The sequence below is a fragment of the Lichenostomus cassidix genome, chromosome 1 (genome assembly GCF_008360975.1).
Source record: "Lichenostomus cassidix isolate B80296 chromosome 1, HeHo_3.0, whole genome shotgun sequence".
NCBI classification, from domain to species: domain Eukaryota; kingdom Metazoa; phylum Chordata; class Aves; order Passeriformes; family Meliphagidae; genus Lichenostomus; species Lichenostomus cassidix.
The window spans coordinates 63676925-63689132 of NC_139479.1; the positions used below are offsets into that span (position 1 = coordinate 63676925).

The window sequence follows — 12208 nt, forward strand, 5'->3', positions numbered from 1 at the left end:
TATGCATGACTCAAAGCATCTCATTTTACTCTAAATATTCAAGGGTTAGAATTTGTGTAGCAGTTGCAGGTTTGGCTTGAAATTAAGTTTGCAAAGTTCTTTAGACTGGTGGGGAAAAGATGTAGCGGTTCTGGAAAGCTTTAACAAGCAAATTCAGTATGTGAGTTGAGTTATATGATTTTTGAAAATTCATTGAACTACTCAAACATAACATGAATTTAACATCCATTTGCAGCCTCTAACACTACCTGGGCTGTTTTGGATGGGTGCCCTCATCATAAGCAAACATCTCTTTTCTCGCATTTTCCCTCAGAAGCAGGTGGCAGTGGATTTCAAACAAACCCACACCCATGTCTGTGTTGCTTTCTGGAGGGTGTGTTTTGCTCATGGAAATATGTCTAACCTCTTTGGGTAATTTTCAAAATTTTATAACCCCCTGGGTTGCCCGCAGAGTGACTCAGCAAGCCAAGCAAAGGGATCAAAGAACAGATACAGTTTGTTAAATGAATGGAAAAGTTTAGCAGTTCTGAAAGTATTTTCCCTCAATACATTTTTCAAAAACATTAATAAAAATAATTATAGTGGAGTAGAACAGACAAAATGCAGGGCTACAGTCATAAATCTTAGAGAACAGGGAGGAGCACTCTGAAATGCTGCAAAACAGATTATCACCTTTCCAAAACTCTGCAATCTTCTCTTTTTTCCTATAATAGAAAACAAAAAATCACCATGGCTGGGCTGCTGCTTGCTTGCTGTAATTAAAACAACTTTTATACTGTATTTCCTCAGTGGTGTGCATGTTTATAAAAGCAGAAAGGAGAAAATTGTGTATGTAGGAGTGAACACATAGGCACTGCCACCAGTGCAGATGAACCACCTTGGGTCTGACCTAAGCCCAGCTCTGTGTCTTGCTGCTCACTGGATACTCTGTGGGTGATGAAGTCCTGGGAATCTGATTCTGTTTCAGGGACTCATGTATTGGAATCAAAGATAATGTTCTGATGTAACAGATGGAGGAAGATCCAGACCTTGAAGACCTCAGAGACCCCTTATGCACATGCCACAGGGCTAAATTCCTCCTTGCTTATTACATCTCCTGCCTCCCGTATTTTCCACTGATTTATGCACGGCTGCTAAATTCAAGAGAAGAAACAGACCTGTCCCATCTCACACTACACAACAGAGGGCTGGGTGCTCGCCAGGAAGATGGGAGATGTCGATTCCAAACTCCTTTGGCCCAGAACCCAGCTCTCCCACTCCCCAGGAAAGTGCTCTTTGTACCAGACAACACATCTGTTCTCAGAACGGGGCTGTCAGTGTCACATGCAGAGAGTGCTGCCTACTACGGGCAGTGTGCAAACCCCTCTCCGTTCCCACCTCCCCCTGTGCTGCCCAGCAGAGTGGGAAGTAGCCCTCTGAAGCCACACCCCTCCAGGAAAAGTGATAAGCACCAACAGCAGAAGGTCTGACTAAGCCCAGTCGGGGGAGCATCACTTCAGGCATGGGGTGCTCAAGTCAGACCTGCTCTGAAAATGGGCCAGGTACTGACACCCAGAGTGATTTAATTTACTGCAATGCTTACGGATCCTCTAGCTAATCAGAGGACTGCAGCTTTAAGGTTCCTAGCATGGAAATTCTGGGAATTTGTAAAATAAAAGGGTCAGAAATGCCAAGATTGAAAAGGCAGATCATGATCTAATCACATTTTCCTTCCTACTCTTAGGAAGGCAAGGAAGAGGAAATAACAACATGAAAGACAGAGTCAGTAAATCAAATGTTTTTATTGATGTCCTTTCTCATTTGTGACCATGGGCCATTAACTTTAATTGCACAGACCAAAATCAGCAATTGACTTTAACTTTCCTAAATTACAACTTCTCTAGCTTTTACATTTTTATCAAGAGAAGATGAAAAAATGAGTAAGTCTCTACATGGAATCAAAGATAGGAAGCAACTTCCTACTAGTCCTCATGCAAACTACTATTATGGGAGATTGGGTTGAGCATAATTTCAGGAAAAAGTTCACTTATGAGTATGTTCATCTAATAACAAGCTAATTTATAGTCCTTTCACAACTGATGTAATTTTCATATATTATATAATAATTACAGGCATATTAAGCAATATTAACATTATTAAACAACAATGAACAGCCGCCTGAATGTATACTATGGCAATGCAAAATCTGAGTAATATAAAGAGCCTTAACTGGTAATTTTCCATTAGAACCTTTTTAAGCTTCTTGAATTTTTTGTCGTACAGGTCTAGAGACTTTCAACAGAATATTTCTAACATTCATATTTACAGAAAGATTTATGCCTGGCCCAAGAACTCCAGGGGCACTTACACTTTCTATACCAACAAATTATTCCCATTTGGAAAAGGAGCTATTGCTTCATTGTGGCATTACCATGAAAGCTGCTTTCTGAGCGCACTGAATGCATTTTGTGTAATGAGTTTTCCAAGAGGCTAAAATGTATTGCTGCTGCTGCTCCTTATGTCTTGCTCCTTGCAAGCATACACTAAACTGCAGACTTGGCTGCCACCAAATATGTGTTTTATATGTGGACTATTACTACTAATAAAAGTAAAATAAGTTATTCAATATGAATGACTGTTCATCTCCTCCTTGATGTACATAAAATAAGCCACATATAATGTGAGAGTAAACTCAGGCGATTGTAATAATTTTGTGGCACTCCTACAATACAAAAGAGAAGAACAAAAGTGAATTGTTCCAACAAAACAATTAGCTTGAATTATCCTTTAAAAAACAAAGAAACAAAAAACCCTACTTACAAATCCATGTTACAAACTTTTTTGTTTCCTGAAGGTTTCTTTTTAACAACACTTTCCTAAAAGAAAACTACGTTTAAGGAATTTGCAGGAAATAATCACAAGGCCCAACAGAGAGAAAGTGTCTTACTTATTTATTTTCCTCTTTTCCTGTAAGCAAAGGTCCCCTGAATCATAACTATATATTATCAGGGCTTCTACACAGGGAAGCTTCAGCTTGCACCAAAGGCGGAAAGAAATGAAAGCTTCACTTATGGCTTTCTATGCATCGAACTGAGACATCTACACACTCCAGTTACCCCACATAAATCCCAAGTCATGTAAACCATGAAAATCTCTTGGTGGATTACAAACTGAATAAATGCTTGTACTAGAGCAGATGGACTTTTTCTGTACATAAAAACAAGCAAAACAAAACCCATGTACATGTGAGGAAGGAATGGCCATACTGCTGTGCAAACCACTTTCCTAACCTCTACTGTTATTGGTCCCAGCCTTAAGAGACCAGCAACTTTCAACTGATATAAAGATTCCTACTGAAAACAATTGCACTAAACCAAAATCCTTCTAGTAAAATAGAACTATACAAATGATTTAAAGCATTAAGCCCAAGGTTATGTACACGCATATAGTTCAAGCATTTCTTTTTCTGACAGAAAACAACAGATAATAGATTGCAAAAGACCACACAAATTTTGCCTCAAAGATTTAATCAACAGGATTTGCAAAAGATCGTCAAGTACTCTGAAATGATTTATGAGCTGCAAAAGTGATGTATGAGTCATTCAAACTGTATCAGTTGTATTAAATCTTCAGTTATCAGTGTTTACTGATGGCAGGCTGAGAAAAAGATTGAGAGGACAACAGAGCAAATAAAAATACTGGTGAGGTCGTAAGAGACACTGGTTAAATCTCGAGTTGAAAGGATTATGTACAGCAAGGAAAAAAGCTTTTCTCCTTTTTCAAAGAGATTGCACATTGTCAAGGTCCACTTCCATCAGAGAAACACATTAAAATAATTTTCAATCTATATTCTATTTTCTGGCCTATAGAAAGTATTCAAAGACACAGGAAAGACTAGACTTCTGCCAAGCAGATTAAAGAAAACTGCATTCCTACATATTTTAACTATACAGTTACACATCCAATTTCAAAGCAGAAAAATAATTCAATGCAAATACTCAAGAAATACAGAATTATGGATTCTGATAAAGCTGGGGGAAGCAGGACTATGAAAGGAGTGCCTGAACTTGATGAGGAGATCTGTGTAGGATGGTTTCTGGATCCTTGTATTCATTTGAAGGATCCATCACAGCTGCATATAACTCACTGTAAGCTCTGCAGACCAGTTCTGTTGACTGTTTTATTATCTGCTCTCTAAAAAACAAAACAAAGCAACACAATTTGCAAATTGTAGGGAATAGAACTGTACTACATACAAGGAATTAAAGATACACATTAAAAATCAGTGTAACACTAAAAAGCCCTTTTACTTCAACTGTGAAAGCAGCTCAAAGTTTTAAAACAAAAGGCTTCTTTCTCTCATTGTATCATACACAGATCAATCCATATATGTGATCCCGATGACCAAGACAGGAGCTTCTTTATTTCTACAATCAAGCAAAAACTAATAGAAGGATTAAATTTGCAAACATTGGTTTCCTACCTACACTCCCCTGTATCTTTGAAAAGACTGATAAACTTAGTGATCTACCTTCTACCTCCAATGGCTTCTCACTGTCCTTTGTAAACACAAACTTTTTTCACCTACTAGCAAATATATTCTATTTGCTTATCTTGACAGCACCTGATTCCATAATCAGACAAAAACTAGTGATAGTGGTCAGAGATTTAAAACACAACTTTTTACCAACAATGCTATGAAATCTGTGTCCTGTTATTTTTTCTGGAGATAAATGAGTAACAATGCACAGAGACTGAATGCTGAATTTAACTGGAAAGTTTATTATTTTTTGAAGACAATGTAATAATTTTATTTTACATTGCCCATTGAATTGGTTTACTTTATTCATCATGGTGATGGCATTTACAGTTACAGATGCATTTTTATCTATCAGAAACAGCAGTTAGAACTATTTTACAGCCAAACCCATGCAAGGGGAACACCAGCAGAAGCTGAGGAAACCAAGGTAACCACAAATCCAGATTCAGCCCTACTGTAATATGCAGCAAAGAAACAAAGACAGAAAAACTGCATCAACTAAAATCAGGGCTGAATTCACCGACTGTTGGGAATTGACAAGTTAAAGAAATTTCAAAGATCAAGTAGAAAAATCTTTGTCTTTACAGGAAACATTAAGGAATGGAATGCTATGAGAAAGGAGATTAAAAGACCAAACTTGCATATTCTGACACACAGTATCCAGTTTTTTGATACACAGCATCAACTGCCAGTATTACTAGGTTATTATAATACCTGAAAAAAAGACTGTCCTTATAATTGCAAATCCAAACCCAGTATTATAAGGGAAATACTTTCAGGATGTTCAGGTAAAACAACTGTCTCTGACCTCAGCCTGAGATCACTAAGCAACTGTAACATGACAATCTTTTATGAAAGCATTGCACAGTGAATTTGTATAAAACTACTGCACCAAATGAATAAATAAAAGAAGTTTGTTAAAATATTCAGAGGACTGAACAGCATCACATGCGCCATTCAATCAAATAATGTCAGTGTCATTAATCAGTACATTAGGATTTCAGTTGCCATAACAACATGATACATTTATCACTAACACAAATGGCAGCACTTTCTAAAAATAGTAATTTCAGCATTCAGTTTCTGTGATCCAACACGAATGAAAAGAGCTTTTCAAGACCAACAACCATATGAATACATAGCTTAAGACTTTTTTAAAGGAGCAAAGCAATTTGAAATACAAAAGCATGCACCAGTAATGTTGGAAGGAATGTTCTTCATAGTTGCAAAGCGTAAATAATATTGCCAATGAATATATAACACACTGGTCCCTGATCAAAAGCATGTGGTTTGATTCTGAGAACCAAAAACTTTATAGGTTCCAGCTCTTAATTATATGATTTCAAGGAAAATGTCTTCAAAATTGAAAAATCCAACTACTAGGTTAAAAATATAGCACTAGTTAAATGTTTTGCTTGAATTTTGAGAAAATTTTGTATTTCCAAGGCTTATTTACTATAGAAAATATTGACTATTAACACAGTGATTCCACAAGCATGCATCTCTGTAAATAAGTATTTTAACTTCAGAAGGATTGCTTGTGTTTAAAGCCACGTGTTTGAAGGCTGACAGGATGATATATTTATTTTTTTAATTCTGAGCAGAACCTGACCTATTGCATTGATTATTAATTGATTATTAACCTACTGCAGGTTAATAAACTTCTGCATGTTAGCTGAGTTTAGCAGCTATAGCAGTCATCCTCCCACAAGGCTTCCCTCTTACCTCTCAACTGCCCACTGCTGCAAGATAATATGAATTCAGCTTAAAATGTGCTGAGAGGTTTAAAGAGCTTATCAATGGGGTAAGGCTAAGAGTGCCTACATGACCAGTTTATCTTGATTCATCTGACAGAAGAAATTATTAAGTTCAAGTAATTTCACAGTGCCAGTCTTTACGGTAGCATAGAGTCTACCTCTTAAAACTGCCTCTGTGCTAGCAATGAAAATTTGAGGCTTTCAAAATACACTTACTGTCATTACAATTTTTAAATAGATCCACATTTAAAAAAATGTATCAAGAGCTAAAATAGAGGTTTAATGCCTTGACACCGAGAAGGAGAAGGTGTGATGTTTCACTGACATTACTGGTCAGGCTAGCCTGTTTGATCTGTACAGAGAATAGAGCTCTCCCACAACAGGGTCAGCTCTGCCATCTGAGCTGTGAGAATGGTAAATCTGGCAGAGACACCCAATGCTTGCTGAAAAGCACCAGCATTCCCTGTGCCCAGCTATGCTCCTGTATGGCATGACACTGCAAGTCTTTGGACTAGGAGAACCTGAGCAATGCAGCATGAGAAAATGGCAGCTGGACTACCTAATCGTAGCAGGTCCCAACTGAACTGCTCTATTCAATTCCCAACAATAATTATTTTTCCCTTGAAACATACCATTTTTTAACTGTAAAATGCTGTAACACAATCCCACTGAGGACAAGGACTACTAATGAAACTCCAAATACTATTGCATTATGTAAAATGGGATGTGCTTGTCTCAGTTTCTGGTATATTCTGTTACCTGCGGTCTTCACAAAAGTGTGAAAAATAATGTCAAGGGAAGTTTTTGATCAGTGCAACATAAATTCTCTGAGTTTAAGTACTACAGAAAGTCTTCATGTGGTTCACATTTAATTGGAAAGAAATTTGTGGCACTTTCCCTAGCCTTAGGGTTCAGTTATATTCAAAAACAAGGTAAGAGATAAATAATAAAGTTCTTACTTCCATACTTCAAAGAAGAAATCTCAAAAAAAATACATTAGGTGCAAAGTAAAATAATCTCAGCACAATATTCAATGAGACAGAATGCCAATATTCTACAGCAGAAGACAACAAAGCTGAAAATTCTAGAACTGACAAAGCAGTGGGGATAAAAGAAATCTTGGAGAATTATATATTTCATCTGCCTTTGGAAAGCTTACAAAATAGTTCTAAAACAATTTACAACTAAGTTGACAAAAAAACTGCTGACACAGCAGAACATGTTCAAAATAGATTAATGTAATTCATTTTGATGGTGTCTCTTAAATCAAGAGTAACTACTTCAGAAAGTTACAGAATTACATACTCCTCACTGCTTGTTCAAAAAGAGGAGAGTTGGAACAAACTTGAATTGTGACCTGAAGGACAATGCAAATAAGATCACAGCTGATAACTTGAATTCTCATCATGATTCACTAAAATCTAATCAAATTAATCTTTGTGATCATTATTCAGGCATAATAGAAATTCAAAGGTAAGGTACTTACTTCACAGTGGCACTCAGAAGGAAATTCAGCTGGGACATTAACAGACTATCTGGAGCAGACAGATAGCGATCAAACTGAGCCTGGAGGGAAGAGAATATGAGATCAACATATTAACACCTTGCTGCTGTACGAAAATAGGTAAACCCACAAATTTCTGAAAAAAATTCTGATTACATTAAAAGGCAGAACTTAATAGTCCAAAACAAATGTCTAACCTCTGCCATCAGAATTTTATTTCTGTCTCTCAGGAATATGAGTGGAGGGCAAATAATGAGAATCCAGCTTTCATAATTATCCATCTAAGCCTCCTATGCAGCTGGTGCAGGTACTTATACATCACAGAAGATCACACTGAGTCTATTCAGTGCAGAGGGAATACAAGACAGCTTCAGAGCGGCATCTACTCTGTCCAAGTTTGACATGTTGCTTGATTCTTTTTGCATGTTTCTTTTACTTTTTGGCAGGGAGTCACCACATGCTGGGAAAAACAAAGAGCAAATCACTGACTTCAGGCTTCTTGAACTGCTTCTAAGCCTACTTTTCCTCTCCCATTCAACATAGTGATAAGAACAGTAGTGCTTTGACTTTGAGAAAGAATATTACTGCTGTCTTCAACAATCTATGAGAGAAATTGGATGGATCTATCAGAAAAAGTGGATGCCCCATCCCTGGCAGTGCTCAAGGCCAGGTTAGATGGGGTTTTAAGCAACCTGCTCTGGTGGAAAGTGTCCCTGCCCATGGTGGGAAGGTTGGTACAAGATGGTCAGTAAGGTCCATTCCAACCCAAACCACTCTGTGAATATGTGGTCAAATGGGTGACTACGGAGAAGATGAAGCCAGGTCTTCTCACAGATGAAAACACAAGGAATACTGAACACAAATTACACTAAGGAGCGTTTTGATCAGACAGTGAGAAGAAAAATTCTCATCAGGAATGTCATCAAACATTGAACAGGTTATCATAAAGAACTGTATAATCTCCATCCTTGGAATTATTCACTAAGACAAAGCCCTAAGCAAGTTTATCTAATGATGGCAACCTTTCCGTTCAATCATACACTGAATGAATATTCTCAAACTGGTAAATCCTAAAATCCACATCCATCCATCATTTAAAACATAGGCAAAAATGACTAATGAAGTCACAGTTCTTACAAATTAATTTTTTGCCGTTTTCTGCCCTTGTTTGGAAAGCAAGGGAGCTTTTGCTGAGAGTGGTATGGACTTAGCAAGCATTGCATTTGCAAGCACATATGAACAACTTAAAAAGCTGGGACCTGGAAAACTTTCAAGCATAATTGGGAGGCAATGAATCTGCCTGTAAGTATTCCCCCCCGGGTTTAAATCCTGAGAAGCTTATGGATTAGGCTGATAGGTGGGATTTACATGGGCTTGATTGCAATGTACTTGGTTCCATTCTGGTTAAAGTGTGTTCAGAGAAGCAGATACTAAGTAATGAACAAAATAAAACAGTTGGATTCTTCTCTTAACAATTCCAGAGAAATTACTACATACCACTACAGGTAACAGCATTGCATATATATAATTTAAAGAGAAGGTCCCCAAGCTGCAGCCTTTAGATTTGTTGTTAGTCTACAAAACCATGATAAATAGGAGATATTTTAAATGCAAAATTTACAAGTTTTAATAAGAATGCATGCTGATCTGAGTAAACCACTGAGTGCTCTGTGCCAGGGCACTGTTCATCCAACCAGCTTGGGAATTGCTGGTTTAAATCCTGTACAGAAAAAAATGGGCTACACTATGATAATTAGGATGGACTCAACATACAAATTTTTTAAGCAACCTTTTAAAACCTCCTTTTTTCATGGGAGTATACATATACTGCTTATGAGGCCTTTACAGTTAGACGTTTAGAATAAAGCTGAACTTGGCTAAGCAAGGAGAGTGGCAGATTATACATTATTGCCTACTGAACTGTGATATTGCTATCTCTATGCAAAATAGCCTTCACACACTCTAAGAAAAATTATCAGCTGGTAATTTGCTTTATATTGTAGCTTTCAACTTAAAAAAACATAACTGTGACATACACCAAGAATCTAACTTCTGAGTAAAGCTGAACTATTTGCATAAAATCAAAGCCTTAGGACTAAGATTATAAATGATAGCAGAACCTATATTTCAAAGCATAGAGACAAAAAAAGAAACTTTGGTGATTAAAACTAATTAAGGCTAAGTATTTGCTTTTAGCAATTTAAGATGACTCATGGGACAGCATTCTTGTACATAAAGTTCTGCGTCTCAAGGCTCACAAACTAATAGTCTATTACTATCCCTTCAGAAATAATTTATGTATTTATTACTTCAAGTGGTCAAATTATTACAAATTAATAAAGTATTCTCAGACATGTAATTTAGCTATTCTTAAAGCATAGGACTGATTAGATTAAAATCTTCTACTACAGATGAATATCCTCTAATCACATAATTAACAGTATTCTTTACCATATCACAGCACCACCACCATAATATGAAAGTTAAAAATGCTTACCATTGCAACCTTCAGGGACACAGAATCCATACTTGACAAATTTGAAAGAGGACCCTAAGAATCAGTAACCAAACAGAGGGATAAAAAAAGGTCATACTAGCATACAGAAAAAAATAAATAATAAAGTCTACAATTGGTTCAGTAGTTAATTTTTATTTGGTGCTGCTAAAGGATTTTAAATGCTTGTAAACTGCATCACCATTTCAGAAGTGAAATGCTGTTAACAGTTCATTTGTATTCTACCACTCTCTTAAACTAAAAGCTGAGAATATGGAATTCTTAGTACGTCCTTTCAAATCCTTTTCTTCCTTTTTCACCCTTAAATAAAGCCAAAACTAGCCTTCCACAAGGTCTAGAATAAAAACTGAACTGCAAACTGGCTACATCCTTGTGATATTCTAGACTTTAGAGACAACAACTTTGCTCTGTTTATCTGTTCTTGGACCGTGAAGAATTCAGACATGCTTCCCAGTAAACCTTCTGTGCTGTATGGCAATACAATGTAAAAATGCTGCTTATCCCCCTAGCAAATTCTGCGACAACATCACCTCTGCAGTCAGGCAGCTGTACAGACAGAAATTAAAATTGCTACATCCCATTAACAACCTGCCCCTAGTTGACTTGAAATTGGTTTTAAAACAGGAGATAACTTAGTTTTTTATTCACGAGCCCAAGTTATTAATCAGATTATTTATACATTTATTTATTCATCTTTATACATAAAAATCTGTTGAGTTCGGGCACTTTATGCAAAATTATTAGCTGAAGAAACAACATAAAGCTCTCCAATAGAGTTCTGCTTTCTCCAGAAAACAGTTTTTCACTTTCACAAAAGATCACAAAAGGACATAGGCACAGCTGAAGGGAAGAAGGGCTATATTAACACCTACCACATTGCAACTGTGCTTCACAAGAAAGGGAGAGCGTGAACTCTGAATTCCAGTTTTCAGCTCCTATAAGAAATCTCAAGTTTTCACTTTGAGAATCTCACTGTCTTGGTACTAGAATAGCTACAGCAATGAGTAAGGATGAAAGATGAAACTATTTCAAATTACTACTAAACTCACCTGCCAGTTTTCAACAGAAGAAGGAATTACCTAAGGCATGCAGTTATCCATGCATGGTGCTACGAGAAGCAATGAAGAAAGCTGAATACTGTTACATGCACAGTAAGTCTAATATATTCCAGGTGCCATGGAAGTGGTGGTGTCCACATCCAGTGGGTACCAGACAAGCAGTACAGAAGGACTGCTGCACACCAACCCTGCTAGGCCTGCTGAACACACAGTGCAAGGGAAATCTGTAGTTGCAAGGTGCCTTGGTCTGATAGTCCTGGTCCCATGTGAAAAATCAGTAGAAATCACTGAGCCTTTGCTTTCACAGACAGCTTAGTTTGCAAAAACATTAGTGACAACAGTCTATTAGCTGGCAAGTGTGTGGTAGCCCCCCAACATGTAAGTTCTGTAAGCTCACCTGTTCTGGTTTGTGCTGCTGCAGAGCATTATAAATGTAACTCAGACCAGCCCTCGTTAACACGTAGGAAGCTTGCTCATTTATGAGTGTATCTAAATGAGCTTCAATCTGGAATGTTAAGCATAAGGTATTTATAAAGAGTGTGTGAGAATATTAAATGTAACAAGTTCTGGGGTTAAAAGGTCTAGAAACACAAATAGGAAGAAAAAACCCACAAATAAGGAAAGTGATCAACAAACAAGGAAATACTACAAATACGTACAGCATAATTATTTTATCCATTTACATCTTTCATATTACAAGGAACCAATAATAAAAATGCAGAGAATTCTTTCATGTCTGACTAATAAAAGAACCTTCTTTTTTCTATTTTTAAATACAACACCACCAAAAATGAATATTATAGCCCTGATCTTAAAAATTCCTATATAATTTTATTTTGCCATAATTTTTTGAAA

At 36.8% G+C, this 12208-nt stretch overlaps 1 protein-coding gene across 1 annotated transcript in view; it reads right to left on the reverse strand.

Moving 5' to 3' along the window:
- Positions 1 to 1762: 1762 nt before the first annotated feature.
- Positions 1763 to 12208, reverse strand: part of COG6 (component of oligomeric golgi complex 6) — a 54502-nt gene continuing 44056 nt past the window's right edge. Inside the window, exons 16-19 of the mRNA XM_085060858.1 lie at positions 11751 to 11858; positions 10278 to 10331; positions 7763 to 7842; positions 1763 to 4173 (exon numbers count right to left, since the gene is read on the reverse strand). Coding sequence (XP_084916984.1) covers positions 4026 to 4173; positions 7763 to 7842; positions 10278 to 10331; positions 11751 to 11858 — 390 coding nt within the window. The 3' untranslated portion in view covers positions 1763 to 4025. The remainder of the gene's footprint in view (positions 4174 to 7762; positions 7843 to 10277; positions 10332 to 11750; positions 11859 to 12208) is intronic.